This window comes from Dendrobates tinctorius, unplaced genomic scaffold, assembly GCF_039654945.1.
Source record: "Dendrobates tinctorius isolate UK_male_01 unplaced genomic scaffold, ASM3965494v1 ptg000196l, whole genome shotgun sequence".
NCBI classification, from domain to species: domain Eukaryota; kingdom Metazoa; phylum Chordata; class Amphibia; order Anura; family Dendrobatidae; genus Dendrobates; species Dendrobates tinctorius.
The window spans coordinates 15,962,177-15,984,628 of NW_027361863.1; the positions used below are offsets into that span (position 1 = coordinate 15,962,177).

At 41.9% G+C, this 22,452-nt stretch overlaps 1 protein-coding gene across 2 annotated transcripts in view; it reads left to right on the forward strand.

Moving 5' to 3' along the window:
- Positions 1–22,452, forward strand: part of SCNN1A (sodium channel epithelial 1 subunit alpha) — a 122,679-nt gene that overhangs the window by 35,778 nt on the left and 64,449 nt on the right. For both annotated transcript variants that reach the window (XM_073552913.1, XM_073552912.1), the window contains exons 2-9: positions 903–1,211; positions 6,455–6,719; positions 8,194–8,384; positions 10,128–10,234; positions 12,370–12,533; positions 15,782–15,880; positions 18,552–18,669; positions 22,213–22,291. In XM_073552913.1, coding sequence (XP_073409014.1) covers positions 904–1,211; positions 6,455–6,719; positions 8,194–8,384; positions 10,128–10,234; positions 12,370–12,533; positions 15,782–15,880; positions 18,552–18,669; positions 22,213–22,291 — 1,331 coding nt within the window. In that variant the 5' untranslated portion in view covers position 903. The remainder of the gene's footprint in view (positions 1–902; positions 1,212–6,454; positions 6,720–8,193; positions 8,385–10,127; positions 10,235–12,369; positions 12,534–15,781; positions 15,881–18,551; positions 18,670–22,212; positions 22,292–22,452) is intronic.

Genomic DNA, 22,452 nt, shown 5'->3' on the forward strand with positions numbered 1-22,452 from the left:
GTCAGAGTCCAGATCTAGTTCCAACAAAACAACTTTACTCAGTTCTTTACACAGCTCGTTCAGTTTAGTCACAGAAACAGCACAAGATTCTTCACAGAGCATAGCCTTTCCTTTCCCTGTGCTGTCCCTCACTCCTCCAGGTTTTGCAGGTTCGTACCGTCGCCTTCGGTACTGCAGCTTCCTGACTGGTCATACTAACCCGCTTCAGAGGTCCCCTGTCCGTTTTGCCCCAGACATTTGGGATTGTTCCCACGAAGTTAGCTGCTACCATCTTGATGCTGCCCTGTATTCCTCCACTACCGTGTGACTGTCAGCCCATAGGCCCTGGATGGCTGGGCTCCTTGCTTAAACGATGTAGGACTCAACTGTCCTGTCTGGGCTCCCAGCCCCTACTGACTAAAACCCAGGAAACTCACTAACTTACTCCCAGTTGGCCCCTCCTAACTTAGCTAGAATCTTATTATTAGTTTATCTTATCCTATTGTGCCCCAATCTAGTGGGCTAATCTAGATACTACACTTTCCCTACAATTATACCACCCAAGGGATATACATATTACACATATCAGACATATTAAATATATATTACAGTTCACAGTATAAAATATTAAATATATACCAGCTTCTCAGGGACGTAGAAACACGAACAAGGGGAGTGGTGCATAAACTAGTCCAGGTACACCTCTTACAAATACATGTATCAAGCACCATATGGTGGTGTGTAGAGTTTACAAAAGCTCTGCTCACAAATGGGTTTTTCTTGTAGAAATAATGTGGTCCCTGATGTCTCCTTGGACAGGACTACAACGTCTCCCTGATTTGCCCAAAAGTTCTTTGCTTTATTAATTGATATTTTACTCATTTTCCAACATTTTAAATTCTTTGTGTGTTTTTGTTTTCCAGGATGTTGCCTGAACAGAAAACAGATAAGGAAGGACTCATTGAGTTCTATTCCTCATATCGGGAAATGTTTGAGTTCTTCTGCAACAATACAACCATTCATGGCACCATCCGGCTGGTATGTTCCCGACACAACCGTATGAAAACTGCATTCTGGATTGTCTTGTTCTTGGTCACCTTTGGACTTCTGTACTGGCAGTTTGGGCTTCTCTTCGGACAATATTTCAGTTACCCAGTGAGCATCTCCGTAAATGTCAATTCAGACAAACTTCTTTTCCCGGCAGTGACTGTGTGCACCCTGAACCCCTACAGGTAAGGAAAGAGGAGACCACTTAGCTGAGCTTCTCGTCAAAATAGGCAACTTACTGACATATTCATAGTTTTAGGCATATTTATGACCTGACACTTTTATGTCACAAATTCTTACAAGTAGGGGAGCGGCGTAAAAAGTGGAAAATTTGTTCAAGACAAAAGTCTTACCCCTAAAAATGCATCAAATTGATTGTGTGACCCTATAGTAGTGCCAGCTATGGCCATTCATATAAACGAGTGTCAGGCAAAAAGTAATAGACATAGTGACTGATACTGCAGTACTGTTAGGGATTTACTTGTTTATCCCACCGCTGACACAAATATGTCAAGGTTTAGGGGGAAGGTTGCCCCCAAAGGTTAAAAATGTGCCTATTTTATTTATATATATATATATATATATATATATATATATATATGGTCATGGGATATGTAAACCCACACAACGTTTGTTTCCACTTTCAGTTCCGGTTAGGAATTTGCAGCTCTCTGGCGCCCCCCCTTACCCTCAGGTCATTCAGGGAACTACACCTAGGATAAGTAGTTGCCAGAAAGGCTGCCTTGCCATGTACTGGCTATTGGGCACTCTGCAGTGATGGCGGTATGTATATCCCCAGTCTCAGGTCGGAAATACACTCATAAACCTCCATTCCGTCACTGCCAGGGTCTCCCAAATCTCCCAGAATACTTTGCTGCCACCAGCTCCTCATTTGACATTAAAGCCAATATTGGGTCAGGAGCCCACCCACAAGACAGTGTAGTTTAACGCGGAGGACGTGGCAGTTCGTTCATAGAGCAAGGAAAACAAAACTAGTAAATTTTATAGATTTACTCCAGAAAATATAGGCAGTGTTTACAAAAATACAGACGATATTACAGAAGGAGACAAAATACGATATATACAACAGTTACAAATAAGAGAGGATTAAAGTAAGAACTTACTACATCTCAGTCACTGGTATGACGTGTTGATGAGGGGAGGGGAGTCCCCAAGGACAAAGATTCAGTCCACAGCAAACCTGGGGAAAGTGCGGCCCACGGGTGGCTATGGGGCTGTTGTGCAGAACATGGGGAGGCTATGGGGTGACATGTAGCACATGTGGAGGCTATGGGATTGTCGTGCAGAATATAGGGAGGCTATGGGGTGACATGTAGCACAAGGGAAATCTATGGGGCTGTCGTGCAGAATATGGGGAGGCTATGGAGGTGACATGTAGCACATGTGGAGGCTATGGGGCTGTCATGCAGCACATGGGGATTCTATGGGGGGGTGACATGCAGCACATGGGGATTCTACAGGGCTGTCGTGCAGAACATGTGGATTCTGTAGGGCTGTCGTGCAGAACATGGGAGGCTATGAGGGTGACATGCTGTGCATTGGGAGGCTATGGGGGGTGACATGCTGTGCATGGGGCGGCTATGAGGCTGTCGTGCAAAACATGGGGATGCTATGGGGGTAACATGCTGCGCATTGGGAGGCTATGGGGGGTGACATGCTGTGCATGGGGAGGCTATGGGGCTGTTGTGCAAAACATGGGGATGCTATGAGGGTAACATGCTGCACATGGGGAGGCTATGGAGCTGTCGTGCAGAACATGGGGAGGCTATGGTGGTGATATGCTGCACATGGGGAGGCTATGTGGTTGTCATGCTGCACATGGGGTTGCTATGGTGGTAATATGCTGCACATGGGAAGGCTATGGGGGTATCATTCTGCACATGGGGAGGCTATGGGGGTATCATTCTGCACATGGGGAGGCTATGGGGGTGACATACTGCACATGGTGAGGCTATGGGTGCCTCATGCAGTATATGAGAAGGCGTGTGGGGCTCATGCAGTGTATATAGGGAAGCCATGTGGGGCTCATCCAGTATATGGGGAGACTGTGGGGGCCTCATGCAGTATATGGGGAGGCTGTGTGCAGCCTCATTCAGTATATGAGAGACTGTGGGGCTCATGCTGTATATGGGAAGGATGTGTGTGGCTTATGCAGTATATAGGGAGGCTCTGTGGATCTCATGCAGTATATAGGGAGGCTGTGTGGGGCTCATGCAAAATATAGGGAGGCGGTGGGGGCCTCATGCAGTATATGGGAAGGTTGTGCGGCACCTCATGCAGTATATGGGGAGACTGTGGGGCTCATGCATGATATATAGGTAGGCTGTGTGGGGCTCATGTAGTATATGGGGAGACTATGGGGCTCATGCAGTATATGGGAAGACTGTGTGGGGCTCATGCAGTATATGGGGAGACTGTGGGGCTCATGCAGTACATGGGGAGGCTGTGTGGGGCTCATGCTGTATATGGGAAGGCTGTGTGGGGCTCATGCAGTGTATAGGGAGGCTGTGTGGGGCTCATGCCGTGTATAGGGAGGCTGTGTGGGGCTCATGCAATATATAGGGAGGCTGTGTGGGGATCATGCAGTATATGGGAAGGCTGTGTGGGGCTCATGCAGTATATATGGAAAGGCTGTGTGGGGCTCAGGCTGTATATGGGAAGGCTGTGTGGGGCTCATGCAGTGTATAGGGAGGCTGTGTGGGGCTCATGCAGTGTATAGGGAGGCTGTGTGGGGCTCATGCAGTGTATGGGAAGGCTGTGTGGGGCTCATGCAATATATAGGGAGGCTGTGTGAGGCTCATGCAGTATATGGGAAGGCTGTGTGGGGCTCATGCTGTATATGGGAAGGCTGTGTGGGGCTCATGCAGTGTATAGGGAGGCTGTGTGGGGCTCATGCAATATATAGTCTCGGGGTTCCAACGGTGGCACCGACATCAGCGGCGCAGGTCGTCTTCTCGAATGCTGTGACAGGCAGGGATCCAACGGTGGCTCCAACAACAGCGACACTTGATGTCTCAACGCAGTCTCTGAATATCAGGTAGATTTCCCGTACCTCACGGTGTCTGGCACGGTACTGCATCCAATGTGCGGAACTGCCGGAACGAGCCTTCACTCCACGGTGTATGCAAGTCATTGATCACTGGGACCTGGCCTAGCCAGGAGAGTCTCACTGCGTTCTACTAGCATTGCGGTCTGTGGTGTCAGCCCTGAGTCACCTCCTGTCAAGGTGAGAAGCGGGGAACTGTTTACTGGTCGCCCAACAGCGATGGGTCTCTCTTCAGGGGTTCTGTCGGGACAGCCCGGACCAACGTGATGCCCTGTCTTAACAACGGTCACAGTCCCTGTCCCAACACCTGGCTTTCCCGAACGGGCTCCGACACTTTTCCTGCGCGCAGCGCTTTATAGTCCCGCCTCGGCTATATTAGTCACATGACTCGGTCTGTCCTGCACTTTTAGCCTTCTTCCCTGCAACATGGGTGACAGTCCCGGCAGTTCTGGAACCAGCGTGTAAAAGGTACCCCTGCTCTGGTACTCCTCCTTACATGGGGCTCATGCTGCATATGGGGAAGGCTGTTTAGAGCTCATGCTGCATATGGAGTAAGCTGTGTGGGGCTCATGCTGTATATGGGGGGGCTGTGTGGGGCTCATGCTGTATATGGGTAGGCTGTGTGAGGCTTATGCTGTATATAAGAGGCTCTGGGGGGTTCAAGCGAAATACTGTACAGAAGGGGTTGTACTTGGGTTCAAAGATACTGTATATAGGGGGGTGTCAGCATACTTAATTCTATTCAATATTAAGTTATACAATTAATATTAATATAGAGTAGAATTAATTTCAAGCTATTGGTTCGGCCCTCCACAACAGACATGGGGCTGTCATGCAGAACACGGGGAGGCTATGGGGATATCATGCTGCACATGGGGAGGCTATGGGTGCTTCATGCAGTATATGGGAAGGCTGTGTGGGGCTTATGCACTGTATATAGGGAGGTTGTGTGGGGCTCATGCAGTGTATATAGGGAGGTTGTGTGGGGCTCATGCAGTATATGGGGAGGCTGTGTGGAGCCTCATGCAGTATATGGGGAGACTATGGGGCTCATGCGGTATATATAGGGAGGCTGTGCGGGGCATCGTGCAGTTTATGGGGAAACTGTGGGGCTCATGCAGTATATGGGGAGGCTGTGTGAGACTCATGCTGTATATAGGGTGGCTGTCTAAGGCTCACGCTGTATATAGGGAGGCTGTTTGAGGCTCATGCTGTGTATAAGGGGTTCATATGATATACAGAAGGGGTTGTGCTTGGGTTCAAAGATATATAAGGGGGTGTCGGCATACTTAATTCTGCTCAATATTAAGTGATACACTTAATATTAATAATTTAATATTGAGTAGAATGAATTTCAAGCTATTTGTTCGGCCCTCCACAACAGTCATGGTCTCTCATGTTGGCCCTCGACAAAATTAATTGCTCATCCCTGGTCCACAGCATGGATGGTAGATAGCTGTCTTCTCCAAATCTGAATGCACTCCAGACTGAGCATCTGAGCTTTATACCTTTGCCCAAAACCAAGGGACGCACCCTTGCTGACCTCACTTGGTGGGCTGGGCCTGCCCCTTTTGGAAAGTTATTAAAAACTTGTAGTTGATATATCTCTGGCTCGGGAGCTTGCAGAGTGACAACAGGGGTGTCATATGTTCGGTTATGAATTTATCTTTCTTTAGATACCAAACATCATATGTCTGTGTATTACTGGGAGGCATATACCCTTTTCTTGGTTTCTGGTAGATGCAGAAGTCGCAAAGCGCTGCTACGTGTAGCTTTAATTATGCCGATCTCAAAAATATAGATTTCCTGTCTCTATGCTTATTGTGTGTTATTAAATTCGATCTGAAATAAACAAAGGAACATGTGGCTGGAAAACTTTACTTCCTGCCAGTTACTTCCTGCTTGAGCCCGACAGACCGTGAACTCACATTACACAAAGCTTGTTTACCTGAAGGAAGGGACAAGTGGACATTCCAACAGGGGAAATAGGGAGGGGGGGCTGCAGTTCCATGGGGGGGGAATGTAGCATGTCATTCACAAACCAAGGAGATGCAGCGGCAGCTCTGGATGGATGCTTCGGTTATTTACACAATAACTCATATTTTCCTGACAAGTATCATCTCCTAAGGGTTCATGGTGAGATTATTCTTTAGCGTTCTTTGGGAACAGACCTTGAGAACATTTTTTCCTTTGAGAACTATCAATAAGACTCCATACACAGCTAGAAGATAAACAAGCCAATGAGTGCCACCAAAAACCACTACAATACACTGAGCAGTACCTATGGCCGCCCCTATGAATGTGAATGATATTTTGCTTACTTAATAACTATAAGTAACTAACATTATATGGGTTTCCCAGATATCAGTCCATCCAAGATGACCTGGAAAAACTGGATAGAGACACACTTGAGACTCTATTAAACCTCTATGGGTACAACAGTACTGGGATCCAAGGAAGAGTCCCCGCCGGTAGGAGAAGACGTGAAGCTGAAGCACCACTCCCGTACCCTCTGGAGAAGATACCTATTATAGACAGTCATCATAGGAACATTCGAAGTGTGAACACGAATGAAAGTGAAGAGATGGAAGTCAAACGTCAAGACTGGAACTTCGGTTTTAAGCTGGTAAGATTTATCCAGATTGACTCCAAAGACATTCCTCTCTCCTCCTTCTTGGCTTCCGCACTGTCTTTGGCTGATTTTACAAGGACTTACCCCCTATCCAATGTCTAATTTTGACTAGAGAGCCTAATATAAAGCATATGATCTAAAGAATGGGTAGACAATTAACTTTCCCAACGGGCCACGTGAGGAACTGGGATATTTGTGGAGGGACGAATCAATCAATTAAACCTACCGTAATTAAGCTCAATATTAATTTTATGACCTGAAAACATCTTTAAATAAAAAAATAAATATAATTACATCTGAAACGTGTGTTCAGCCGGTCTGCACTTTGTGCCCCCACCAGTCCAGTGACAGAGATAGTCACTTGACAGCTGCAGTGATAAGCCTCCGATGTGGCTGATAGGGACGTAGGGCTCAGAGTGGCTGAACGGCGATGGTGCAGAGGGAAAATATACCTAATGCAGCAGTCTGGTGGCATTTCAAACTGGACAATCCCTTTAAGGCCACGTTCAGGTCAGGTTTACACTGTGCCATAAAACCACAACACTGCCACCTGACCCCCGCGCAAAGAACCTGATCTATAACGTTTGATCTAGATTGCCTAAACTAAACTATCTAATAGAATGGATGATGAACAGTATCTGTGCCTAATATAGCGTCCAGTTTAGAGTGTCTAATTTAAAATGTCTAATCTAAAATTCCTGCTATAAAGCATCTGATGAAAAGTGCCAAATTTAGAGGACATGATATTAGGTGCCTTATCTAGAATATACAATCAAAAGTTCCAATTTAGATTGCCAGATCAACAGTATCTGAATTAGAGTGCCTAATCTCAAGTGTCTGATCTATAGATAACAATCATGAGTGCCTAATCCTAAAGCCTAAAACTCCTGATCAAAAGTGCCTAATCTGTAATGTCTGATCTAGAGTGCAAAATCTAGGTCACCTAATCTAAAATCTGCACTCTAGAATTCTTAATTTAGAGTGCCCAATCTGAGGTGCCAAATCTAGAATTTCAAATGTACAGAGAATGGCAAAAAAAAAAAAGACTAATCTAGAATAACTGATCAAGGGTATCAGATTTAGAGTGCCTAATGTAAAGTGTCTAATCTAAAGTTCTTGGTCTGTAGTGCCCGGTTTTGGGTGCTTGATCTAAACTGTAGGAACATCAATGTCTGATCTGGAAAATCTGACCTACAGTACCTAATTTAATGCATCTGATCTATAGAATCTCCAATCTAGAGAATTTAATCTAAGTATTACACCTATATATTTCATAGTAATCTTTATAAACCCCGAAAGCTTCCTAGGAAGACTGCAGACATGGGCTTGGTCATTAAACCAAGGCAGTAATTGAAAGGCAAACTACAATTGATATTTCCCACAATTTAGATCCATAATCAAAGAAGCTAACGTTTTTTGAGATATTGAGGAACTTTTTTCTATAAATGTAAATAACTTTTCCCTATAGTGTAATGAAACAGGAGGAGACTGTTTCTTCAAGACGTACAGCTCGGGTGTGGACGCCATCCAGGAATGGTACCGTTTTCAATACATTAATATCCTGGCCAGAGTGCCCAAGGAAGGAGACATCAAGGAGGAACAGCTGGAGAGCTTCGTATTATCCTGCAGATTTAATGAGGAGCATTGTCTGAACAATAGGTAAGTGGCACAGTAATGAAGGAATCCAATGCTATCAATGTGTAGGATGTCTTTCTTTACATTTTGTAATTAATTGGACGAGTGTAGGTGGACACCATTTTGATGATCGAATTTAGGCTTTTCAACCACATTGCAAACAGTCACATAAAATCATGTAGCTTCCACAGACAAGCGTTAGTATTGGTGTGGATCATGATGTAGACAAGGTGATGCCATGATACATCTTTGGCAAAAGTCATTTCATAACATTTCTGATCTGCCGTGTACTTACTACTATTGTGTAGTAGAGGCGTCTAGTAGTAACACAGCTTATGTAGATCATAAAAAGTCAGAAAATAGTGTCACTAAGTAGTAGACAACGCGCTACTTCAAATACTACCAAATTCCATGGAAATGACATCTGAACAAGAACTGTGCATCAGGAGCTTCATGACATGGTCAGGCAGATAAGCCCAAGATCACCAAGCCAAGAAGTCTAAACCTCAATGCCACTGTACTCCGTTGGTATGAACTGGATGCCCATTGTGCTCCGGATCGTTTCCAAGTAGAGGCTGGACGGACACCTGTCTGAGGTGGTTTAGTCACTCTGAGGCTGGACACGATGACCCAGGAGGTCCCCTCCAACTCTAACATTCTATGATTTTATGATTCACTCTCTAATGCTCTTTTGACTAAGTGGGCACATATTTTCCCAGAGACATAGAAAAAATCTTATAAAAGTCTTCAAAGAAATGAGAAGGTTGGTTTTTGCCATCTATAGTTTTGAATAAGATAAGGTCAAGAAGAGGTATCCACATACTTTTGGCCATGTGGTGCAAGAAGGGTGTTCTCGTGGGATACATTGGGAGGTGTACAGTTTAAGTTGCATTCCCGTCTTCGGGATGTAATGTTTGTGCACAGAGAACATATTGCAATTGTCCTTAAGTAGCGCAAGTCTGGTTATAATAACTTGAAAAAAGAGAATTACTTGAGGATTTATACAGTGCCTTGCGAAAGTATTCAGCCCCTTGGAACTTTTCAACCTTTTCCCACATATACTCCTTCCATTTCAATATGATCGCTTGCACAGTGCTCCTTTTGGATGTTTAAAGTTATGGAAATCATTTTGTATCCAAATCCAGCTTTAAACTTCTCCACAACAGTATCACGGACCTGCCTGTTGTGTTCCTTGGTTTTCATGATGCTCTCTGTGCTTCAAGCAGAACCCTGAGACTATCACAGAGCAGGTGCATTTATACGGAGACTTGAATACACACCGGTGGATTATATTTATCATCATTAGTCATTTAGGACAACATTGGATCATTCAGAGATCCACAATGAACTTCTGGAGTAAGTTTGTTACACTGAAAGTAAAGGGGCCAAATTATGTTGCATGCCCCACTTTTCAGTTTTTTAATTTCCACAAAAATTTAAAATAACCAATAAATTTCGTTCAACTTCACAATTGTGTCCCACTTGTTGTTGAGTCTTCACCAAAAATTTACATTTGGTATCTTTATGCTTGAAGCATGATATGTGGGAAAAGGTTGAAAAGTTCCAGGGGCCGAATACTTTCGCAAGGCACTGTATTTGCTGGTAATTTTGATTTTCAATGAATGGAAAATGACTGCAGAAATGTTAAAGAGATTATTCATCATGTTGCTCCATGCAATAACAGCTGAGTCATATATAATCCGCTGCATAGCAACAAAAAAGGTATGCGACTTCAAAAATTGAGATTTTCTTTCTACGTATCACTAGGAATTTCTCACGCTTTCACCATGCAATCTACGGAAACTGCTACACCTTCAACCACAATCGTTCTGAAAGTGAAACATGGAACTCCTCTATGCCGGGGATGAAAAATGGTTTGTTAGAATTTAATGTAAAGCAAGAATATAATACTGCTGCTATGTAAAGAAATATATCTACCATAATACTGCCCCTATGTACAAGAATATAATTACTATAACACTGCCCCTATGTGCAAGAATATAACTACTATAATACTGCCTCCTATGTACAAGAATATAACTACTATAATACTGCTCCTATGTACAAGAATATAACTACTATAATACTGCTCCTATGTACAGAATATAACTACTATAATACTGCCCCTATGTACAAGAATATAACTACTATAATACTGCCACTATGTGCAAGAATATAACTACTATGATACTGCTCCTATGTACTAGAATATAACTACTATAATACTGCCCCCTATGTTCAAGAATATAACTACTATAATACTGCCCCTGTGTACAAGAATATAACTACTATAATACTGCTCCTATGTACAAGAATATAACTACTATAATACTGCCCCCTATGTACAAGAATATAACTACTATAAAACTGCCCCCTATGTACAAGAATATAGCTACCATAATACTGCCCCCTATGTACAAGAATATAACTACTATAATACTGCCCCTATATACAAGAATACAACTACTATAATACTGCCCCTATATACAAGAATATAACTACTAGAATACTGCCCCTATGTACAAGAATATAACTACTATAATACTGCCCCTATGTACAAGAATATAACTACTATAATACTGCCCCCTCTGTACAAGAATATAACTACTATAATACTGCTCCTATATACAAGAATATAACTACTATAATACTGCCCCCTATGTACAAGAATATAACTACTATAATACTGCTCCTATGTACAAGAATATAACTACTATAATACTGCCCCTGTGTACAAGAATATAACTACTATAATACTGCCCCTATATACAAGAATATCACTCCTATAATACTTCCCCCTATGTACAAGAATATAACTACTATAATACTGCCCCCTATGTACAAGAATATAACTACTATAATACTGCCCCCTATGTACAAGAATATAGCTACCATAATACTGCCCCCTATGTACAAGAATATAACTACTATAATACTGCCCCTATATACAAGAATACAACTACTATAATACTGCCCCTATATACAAGAATATAACTACTAGAATACTGCCCCCTATGTACAAGAATATAACTACTATAATACTGCCCCTATGTACAAGAATATAACTACTATAATACTGCCCCCTCTGTACAAGAATATAACTACTATAATACTGCTCCTATATACAAGAATATAACTACTATAATACTGCCCCCTATGTACAAGAATATAACTACTATAATACTGCTCCTATGTACAAGAATATAACTACTATAATACTGCCCCTGTGTACAAGAATATAACTACTATAATACTGCCCCTATATACAAGAATATCACTCCTATAATGCTTCCCCCTATGTACAAGAATATCACTCCTATAATACTTCCCCCTATGTACAAGAATATCACTCCTATAATACTTCCCCCTATGTACAAGAATATAACTACTATAATACTGCCCCTATGTACAAGAATATAACTACTATAATACTGCCCTTTATGTACAAGACTATAACTACTATAATACTGCCACTATGTACAAGAATATAACTACTATAATACTGCCCTTTATGTACAAGAATATAACTACTATAATACTGCCCTTTATGTACAAGAATATAACTACTATAATACTGCCACTATCTACAAGAATATAACTACTATAATACCGCTCCTATGTACAAGAATATAACTACTATAATATTGCTCCAATGTACAAGAATATAACTACTATAATACTGCCCCCTTTGTACAAGAATATAACTACTATAATACTGCCCCCTATGTACAAGAATATAACTACTATAATACTGCTCCTATGTACAACAATATAACTACTATAATACTGCCCTCTATGTACAGGAATATAACTACTATAATACTGCCCCTATATACAAGAATACAACTACTATAATACTGACCCCTATGTACATGAATATATCAATAATATTTCTCTAAATGGTAAAATGCACTAAAAAACTACGTCTAAAATAAACACCAGAAATGTGAGGTACAGAATACAGTAATTGTTCGTTTCACTTCTGAAAGTGTCCTTCAATGTCTTTCAGGATTAACCCTCGTCCTTCGCATAGAGCAATATGATTATATTCCATTGCTGTCATCTGTGGCTGGAGCACGTGTCCTAGTCCATGGTCACAGGGAACCAGCCTTCATGGATGATGCTGGGTTTAACATCCAGCCAGGTGTGGAGACCTCTATTGGCATGAAACAAGTAGGTAGAATGCTAAAGAATCACATTTATAAAAATAAAAAAGGCATATAACATAATTTTTTTTTTAGGGGGGGGGGAATCTTAATAATATGGCAATAAAATACAGGCAAAAAGACCGTTTTTCAATTACATGCTCGGTTGTTTGAAAACTTTTTGGTGAAAGTGAATATCCTCCTTAACTTAAATACTCTAATAATAATGAGATGACTCTGCTTATTCACCACAATCTATACAGCAAAGCTGACAATTTAGCTTCAGAACATAGAAATGTCATTTCATTGACCAGTAGGAAAACTAGAATATTTCAAATATTCTTTTACTTATATAGTCACACAAAAAAATTAGTTTATGGAGTGGGCTCAGCAATTGAGGTTGGTCCATGCAGTGTTGTTGACCATCATTGTTACATAGCTGGCAGTTGACAGTATCCAATTTAATCAGCTCTAGCTCTGATCGCATCATTTTAACCTCTTAGGTGCTGCTGTCAAGAAAAATGTAAAAAAAAAAAAAGTAATAAAATAATAAACATATTTTCTATTGTCATAAACACTAAATATGGTGAACTAATAAAATGTAAAAATATTTCTCCCATACAGTCGCTGTTAAAATGGAAAAAATAATCAAAAAGCTAGAATTATTTTTTTCGGCACGTAATTTCCCTATAAAATGCAATAAGAAATGATCAAAACGTTACATGTACCCCAGAAATGATATTGATTTCAGCTCAACCTGCAAAAATTAATTTGTATGGGCCTTCCTTCACACACGTCTATTCATGAAAAAAATAAGTTACAGGTCGCAAAAAAAAACAGCGACACAAAACACATTTTTTTAAAGTTTACATTTTTTTAAACTATGAAAATCTAAAAAAAAAGTTTGGTTTCACCATAAACGTACTGACAATGTTGAAATAGTTTTTTTGTCTTTAACATTTCAGAGGACTTGTCACTTTTTTCAGTACATTATATAGTAAAGTGAATGCTGTCACTCAAAACTACAACTTGTCCTGCTAAAAACAAGCCCTCATACATTCAAATCAGCTGAAAAATAAGAAAAAGTTCAGGCTCTTGTTAGAAGTGGAGTACAAAAATGAAAGTTCAAAAAATGAAAAATTACCTAGTCTTGCGAGGTTTAGAATCTGCTTTAAAGAGTAATCATCTTTTAATTTTATTTTTTCCATAGATCAGCAGTTCATGTAAAAACGAGAAACTTTGTAATATGTCATATCAGACAAATCTGCTTATTTCCCCTTGATGCATCTTTCATTCTCAAAATTCTGAATTCCGAGGCAAAATGGGTCTTAATGAATAACAATTTTCCCATTACTGAGATAAAAGATGATATTAGGTTTTTGTAAAGTTCTATGGAGTATTGTAACTGATATTTCAGGAGAACATGCAGAAGAATGTCTGTGAAGTCCTCTAGCTCCTCCTCAGAATGTCTGTGTAGTCCTCTAGATCCTCCCCAGAATGTCTGTGTCTTCCTCTAGCTCCTCCCCAGAAAGTCTGTGTTGGCCTCTAGCTCCTCCCCAGAATGTCTGTGACTTCCTCTAGCTCCTCCTCAGAATGTTTGTGTTGGCCTCTAGCTCCTCCCCAGAAAGTCTGTGTTGGCCTCTATCTCCTTCCCAGAATGTCTGTGTGATCCTCTAGCTCCTTGTCAGAATGTCTCTGTTGGCCTCAAGCTCCTTCCCAGAATGTATTTGTCGGCCTCTAGCTGGTCCCCAGAATGTCTGTGTTCCTCTAGCTCCTTCCCAAAATGTCTGCTTTCCTCTAGCTCCTCCCCAGAATGTCTGTGTGACCCTATAGCTCCTCCTCAGAATGTCTGTGTGATCCTCTAGCTTCTCCTCAAAATGTCTGTGTAGTCCTCTAGCTCCTTCCCGTAACCTCTGTATTTGCCTCTAGCTCCTCCCTAGAATGTCTGTGTGATCATCTAGCTCCTCCTCAGAATGTCTGTGTCGGCCTCTAGCGTCTTTCCAGAATGTCTGTGCCTGCCTCTAGCCTCTCCCTAGAATGTCTGTGCCTGCCTCTAGCTGCTGCTGAGAATGTCTTTGCCTGCCTCTAACTCCTCCCCAGAATGTCTGTCAGCCTCTAGCTTCTCTCCAGAATGTCTGTGTCAGCCTCTAGATTCTCTCCAGAATGTCTGTGTCAGCCTCTAGATTCTCTCCAGAATGTCTGTGTCAGCCTCTAGCTTCTCTCCAGAATGTCTGTGTCAGCCTCTAGCTTCTCTCCAGAATGTCTGTGTCAGCCTCTAGCTTCTCTCCAGAATGTCTGTGTCAGCCTCTAGCTTCTCTCCAGAATGTCTGTGTCAGCCTCTAGCTTGTCGCTAGAATGTCTGTGTTGGCCTCTAGCTCCTCCCCTCTTCACAGAGTTTCTAAAGCACCAACTGTCATATATTTCAGTAATGTAACAATCTCTTATCAATGAATACAGATTTTCCCTGGGAATTGAGAATTTTGAGAATGAATGATCAGTCTAGGAGGAGAAAGAAGCAGATTTCTCTGATAAGATCTATTACAAAGCTTCTTCTTTTCACTTGCACAATTGATTTATGAAATAAAAACTAAAATATTGGTTTCTCTTTAAATCATATATCGTCTTACAATTCATTCCTTTAAAAGCATTAAGATTACTGGTGGGTAAGAATGGGCATGGATTTGACACAATGCTCACGGCTGGTAAAAAATGGAAGCAGAGGAAAAATGAAAGATTATCGGATCCAGAGCACTGACGAATATCAGTCCGTTTGTCTTGTATAACAAAAGAAAACTGATGTATAAGGGCCACGTTCACACATTCAGTATTTGTTCAGTATTTTACATCATTATTTGTAAGCCAAAATCAGGAGACAAAAAATATAATAGAAACACTTCACCACTTCTGTATTTATCACGCACTCCTGATTTTGGCTTTAAAATACTGACCAAATACTCAACATGTGAACGTGGCCTAATACAGATAATATCATTGGAAATTCCAATATGTCGTTCACATTGTCAATGTCATAGTTCTGGTTACAGAGGTAGTCTGGAACTAAAAAATTGTTGCCCTATCTAGAGAATAGGTCATCAATTCGAGATGGGTCAGGGACCAGGGTCCAACACCCGGCACCCCCACCGATCAGCTGACTACTAGATTACTACTTACTGTACGTAGTGGCTGGATATAAGCAATGTACGGAAGAGTAGGCCATCAATATGACAGTCCTGACAACCCCTTTAAATGTGTCTTTAATTTATCTTCTCAAAACAGGAAACGGTGAGCCGCCTCGGTGGAGACTACAGTGACTGCTCAGAAGACGGCAGCGATGTCGGTGTGGTGAATTTATACAATAGTGACTACACTCAACAGGTAATAAGAAGTTAAAATTCATCCCCTTGATGTCTATAATGGTACCCCCGCCCCCCGCGATCAGCTGACATGCAATGGGACTGATCCCTGCAGATTAAACCCTTAGATGCTGCAGTCAATAACGACAGAAACCTACACCAAAAATGTGCGAAGCTTAAAAATATTAATGGTGCAGGGAACATTTCACGGGTAGAGGGAAGAATGGATTCCATTTCAACAAACTCTTGATGCAAACATAACATCATCTGTAAAAAAAAAACTGAAGGTGAAAAGGGGAAGAGGAAGACGATGGCTTCTACAAATGGAGAATGATCCTAAACACACGTCACAATCCACAATAGACGATCTCAAAAGGCGCAAGCTGAAGGTTTTACAATGGCCCTCACAGTCCCCTGATCTGAGCATCATTGACAATCTGTAGCTAGACCTCCAAATAGCAGAGGAGGCAAGACGACCCAGGATTCTCACAGAACTGGAGGAATGGATGAAAATCCCTCAAACTAGGATTGAAAGACTCTTGTCCAGCTACAAAAAGCGTTCACAAGCTACGATACTTGCAAAAGAGAGTACTATCCATGCAGGGTGTCCAAATTTTTGCATCGGCCCTGTTTCCTTTTCATAATTTTTAAAATGTAAAAGATGGAAATATTTTTTTTGCCTAAAAAAACATGCCCAGGATTGGTGATCTATTGGATCGTCTGGCCAGTGCCCAATTTGTGACCACGTTAGACTTGAGCAAGGGGTACTGGCAGATACCCCTAACGGAGGACGCTCGGGAGCGCTCGGCCTTCATTACTCCATTTGGGCTTTTTGAGTTCCTGGGAATGCCCTTTGGGATGAAAACTGCCCCCGCTACTTTCCAGAGACTGGTAGATCGACTGTTACAACAATGTCAGGACTTTGCCTGTGCTTACTTAGACGACATCGCCATTTTTAGCACAACCTTGGAGGAACATCTTAAACACTTGGGCATAGTGCTAGACTGTATCCTTACTGCAGGACTGACCATTCGCCCTGATAAGTGCCAAATAGGGATGGCTGAGGTGCAGTACCTCGGGCATAGAATAGGGGGTGGGACCCTAAGGCCTGAGCCTGCCAAGGTGGAAGCCATTAGCAACTGGTGTAGACCCCAGACTAAAAAGCAGGTACTTGCATTTTTAGGAGCTGCTGGTTACTATCGCAAATTTGTTTCTAACTTCAGCACCTTGGCCAAGCCCCTAACCGACCTGACCCGCAAGAACATGCCTAGGAATGTGACGAGGACGACTGCATGCGAGGATGCCTTTTCAGCGTTAAAGACCACAGGTTCCTCGTGCAGACAGATGCATCCACCTTTGGGATTGGGGCAGTACTTAGCCAATGAACGCCGCCGGAGAAGAACATCCTGTTGCTTTTGCCAGTCGGAAACTACTGGATGGGGAAGTTGCCTATACCACTATTGAAAAGGAGTGCCTTGCCATCGTATGGGCGCTAAAAAAATTGCAGCCCTACTTGCATGGCAGAGACTTTACAATTGTTACAGACCGCAACCCCCTAACATGGCTGAACCGCGTATCAGGGGACAATGGAAGATTGCTGCGGTGGAGCTTGTCCTTACAACCCTACAGCTTCTCCATCCAATACAAGTGGGGAAGCCAACACCAGAACGTCGATGGTCTGTCTCGACAAGAAGAACCATAGGTTTCCCAGGCCGACCTACCCCTGCCACTGTACAAGGAACTATAAATGGTTGAGCAATGTGGACTAAAGTGAGCAGGCCAGAGGTCTGTGTAGACCTCATAGCGTGCTCACTTATTATGGGGGGAGAGGTTGTGATGGTGTGATAGGCTATGTGGATATCATTTTGTGTATATTTCTATTTCACTTATTTTCATAGTGTTTTTCTTGTATGTCTATAGCCTGACTGCATCTGTCTTTTGATGACCCCCTGTAGTTCTTTAATCCCCAAGCCTCCTTTGTTCTCCTCTGGGAGGCCTGGAAACCGCCCCAACCTGTTTGACTACCTCTGGACACAAGGAAGGGGGTGGGGAGGACAGGAGCTGGTCAAGTCAGTTCCTGTGTGGAGAGGATTGTGTAAAGACTGCACTTCAGAAAGAAGGACCCATTTTACCTCTGGTGCTAGAGTTTTGGACTCTCATCTCCCTGGACATTTTATCCTGTTACTGGACTACATTCTTGTTCTGGACTATTGTATCCTCAGTGTGGTGGATTGTTTATGGACCTTCTAATTTTGCCTGTAATAAAGGTCTTGGGATTGTTCATCCTTCCCTCGCTCTGTTGATTGTGTGATATCAGAGAAGGACCCCGTGACAAGATAGATAGATAATAGATATATAGATGATAGATAAATAAATAGATAGATAATAGATAAATAGATAGGTAATAGATAGATAGATAGATAGATAGATAGATAGAGACAGCACTCCAGTACTATGCAAAAAAGTGGACTAAAAAGTCCACTTTTTTGCACAATTTCCTTCTGCTGTCTAACAAACAGCTAATCCCTGCATGTGTTGCGACTGTTGAACAGCTGTGAGACATGCAGCCGCGGAGACTGGAACATATTTTTTGAGCACGCCGAGGTTACTCAGTTACCACCCAAGCATGATCAGATAACACCTTTTCTGAGCACGTATGCTCATCACTAATGACTACATCCCTCTTCCTCTAGGTCTGTGTACGCTCCTGCTTTCAGACCATCATGGTGCAGCGTTGCGGTTGTGCTTACGCCTTTTATCCTCTTCCTGATGGAGCAGAGTTCTGCGACTATGAGAAGCACACGAGCTGGGGTAAGACGATGACAGCAGCAGGATATTAATCTAACGGTTTGCAAAATACTTGTGCTTTCCAATTTAGGATTTCTTGCACTACGTTTTGTGAACCGTTTCTTTGCAATTAATGTTTCCGTATATGAACGCAATAACAGAGATTTGTCCTGAAAAAGAAGTACCGTACGTATACTTCGAAAGGCGTTGACCAATAAACCACTCGTACTCAGATTGGCATCTCTCATCCTTCCTAAATGGCTTCACAGACTTAACCCACTCGTTTCTCCATTACCAGCACAAAATGACTGACTGTTCAAACCATGAGAAAATGGAAAAGGTCTTAGGAGCTGTCACGGTTGGGGGTATATGGGGTATATGACCTTTGGTTGCACACGGCTATCACATGTGCAGGGGGGGGCTTATCTTAGTTATCCCACCACTGCCACAATGTGTTACAAACTGCCGGGATTTATGTATATCCCACTTTCCATTTCCGCTTTGGAACTTGCAGCTCTCCGGTGCCCCCCTTACCCTCAGGTCAGTCAGGGAACTGTACCTAGGATAATTAGTCGCTGGACGGGCTACTTGTTGTTCACTGGCTATTAGGCCTGCTGCAGCAAGGGAATTATAAAAGCTCTGGCCACAGCCAGACAATCAGCTTATAAAACCCCTTCCGTCACTGCCAGCTAGCCCACCTAGCCCAGTGCACACTTCGCTGCCACCAGCTTCCAATTTCTCTATCAATATTTAAATTAACAAAGGGGTACGAAGTCAACCCAAATTAGTAACGCAATTAACTTTTAGGCACGTGAAATAGTCATAGAGCAAGGAGATACGAGACTAATAATTTTATATTTTACTCCAAAAAAGGTAGGCAGTGTTTACAGAAGGTATAACAAGATTTTACAAAATGAGACAATTAAAATATGTACAAAGCAATTACAAATAAAAGAGGATTAAAACAGAAATAAACTCACATGTTACTTAGATCATCTCAGGCAAGCCAGGCTGGGGGGATGGGCGACGCATCCCCATGCATGAGGGGGTCTTGAGACAACAGCGTCCATGCAGCAACTAACAGGAGGGTTTAGTTGCATTAACTTATACGTCTGGGCTTGTGATATCACTAAAGGGGCTGGTTTTCCAGCTCCCTCCCACAGCTCAGAGTTACAGATTTGGTTCTGAAAACTTATAATGATCATAACTGGGCTTGAGAACCTAGCAGAATATCGGCAGAACCATCAATCATCTTATTTTGAAGTTAGCTTTCTAATGAGTCCAAACTCGGACTGGCTATTCACCTCTGTTCAAGAGAAATCCATTTCTCTGGCTCTGTTGGAGCTATAGTTTAGCAAAAACCACTGTAGTGAGGCTCTGTCGAAGCACATCTCAATATGTTATTTTCATATTGCTGTCACTGACGGGGCCCGAGTTATGCCCTCTTTACTATCTCCCATATATATACAGTGTATATATATATATATATATATATATATATGAAGCACATGTTGAACAAAGGAAATTCTCTCTACTTATTAACATTCCTTAGGGGGGAGGATGAAGCCAGGAAGGAGCGAGTGAGCTGGAGGTTCAGGTTACAGAGCTAAGGAGAGCACACAGCTGCAGTTGCTGACAGGCTGACAAGGAGAAAAGGAGGGGGGTCGCTGGTCTTTGTGCAGCAGAAAGTTCTGGAAAGTATGTTAATAGAGAAAATCAAACATGATATTTTACATTATCGTGACAGGAGCGCAGAAAAGAGACCCAGACAAGAGATGGGATTAAACCACAACACGTTTCGACGGAGGATCCGTCTTCATCAGGTCTCCATCGGAGGTTCTCGGCTGGAGTTGCGGTGGAGACCCGACATCCTGTCCATCCCTGGGTTGCTTCCTAAGCGCTCCTTCATGACCGCATATCACTGACTTTTATTGACTGTTCAAACCAAGCACAGGCACTTGGTGCATCATCAGCAGGGCCAACTAGTTCATTGCACCTTGTTACCTACTTATTTTCCACCAACTAGCTCATTGCACCTTGTTACCTACTTATTTTCCACCTATCTCCATCCACCTCAGCTCTTGTAAAACCAGAGCTGTCAATCAAGAAAGAGGTGGACAGAAATAAAGAGTAGATAGCAAGGAAGGTGCGCTGAACTACTTGTCCCAAATGCTTGTGCGAGGTTTGAACAGTCATTTTAGGCTGATAGACTGCATTTAAGATGGCAAATGGTGTCCAGCAAGATAGCCCCCTTATCTAAATCCACAAAATCTGGCAACCAGTTGACTTTAGTGGATTTAGCATGAAAAGGTGGTCATATAATATATGTTTGATAAAGGGGGGTCTCAAAAATTAAATATTCTTATTAAGGTCAACAAATGATGTAGATGAGGCAACCCCTTTACTGAGCCTAGAACACATCGCCCATTCAAATAACCCTTGTGTATTCAAAGTACTAATGAAAATAACACAAAACCCTTTAAGACCATCCTTGTGAGGTGAAAGTACTTAATACGATTATATAAAATCCTTTAAGACCATCTTTATGCTTTAAAAATACTAAACAGAATGACATAGAATCACTTGAAACCACCCTTGTGCACTGAGAGTGCTAAATAAAATGCCTCAAAGCCCATTAAGACCACCCTTGTGTACACAAAGTATTAAACAAAAGGACACAAAACCCGTTATGACAAGTCTTGTGCACTCAAAGTACTAGACAAAATTACTTAGAATCATTTGAAACCACTCTTGTGCACTGAAAGTACTAAATATAATAAATGCCATAAAGCCAATTAAGACCTCCCCTTGTGCATTCAAAGTACTAAACAAAATGACATAAAATCTCTTGAAACTGTTGCACAGCTAGTTGAATAGCTCCTGGATACCCACAGTTGCTGTAGAAAACTTCACAGTGCAGATTACATGGGATAACAAGCTTTTACTTGTCAGAACATGAGGTAAAGGAAAAATGCACAGTCATATAATGCTGCATCAGGAAGAAGTAAATACAAAACTGAAACTAACAAAAAAGACCTTTTCTCTTACAATACATTAAGCAAGGAAACTTTACACAGCATCGCCATCTATTGTCAGATCAGCATAAAGTCCTCCTTTACATAAAGAAGTCCACAACTATTGCATATGCCAACAGAAACCACCCTTGTGCACTGAAAGTACTAAATAAAATGCCACAAAGCAAACTAAGACCCCACCCTTGTGTACTCATAGTACTAAACAAAATGACACAAAACCATTTAAGACAACCCTATGACACCACCCTTGTGCATTCAAAGTACTAAACAGAAAAAGAGTTATGCTAGGAATCAAAAATTCATATATGGTAGGATTTTCTATCTATATTTCTATCTATCTATTTAATGTTAGAGAAAATAAATCATGGAAAGAGCCTGACTTTAAATACTTGCAGTGCACTTTAATACCAGAGGGTGCAACAACGAGTTCAATTGACCGGCGCTTGTTTGTGCAGTTTTCATGGTAATTTTAGCACTATAATTACGGTAACATTCTTTTATTAATGTATACGTTTTGTTAATGTCCCAACAGGTCACTGTTACTACAAACTGGATAAAGAATTCAGTTTACACAAGCTGGGTTGTTTCGATAAGTGCCGCAAACCATGCCAGTAAGGAGCATTATTCGTGAGCTGGGGGGGGGGGGTGACGACTTAGACTATGTTCCCATGATGAATATTTGTTAAGTTTTTATGTTGCAGATTTTCTGCTCCTATTAAGTGAATCAGGTTTTTTTTTTTTTTACTACTTTTTTGAGTGATTTTTTTCTAAC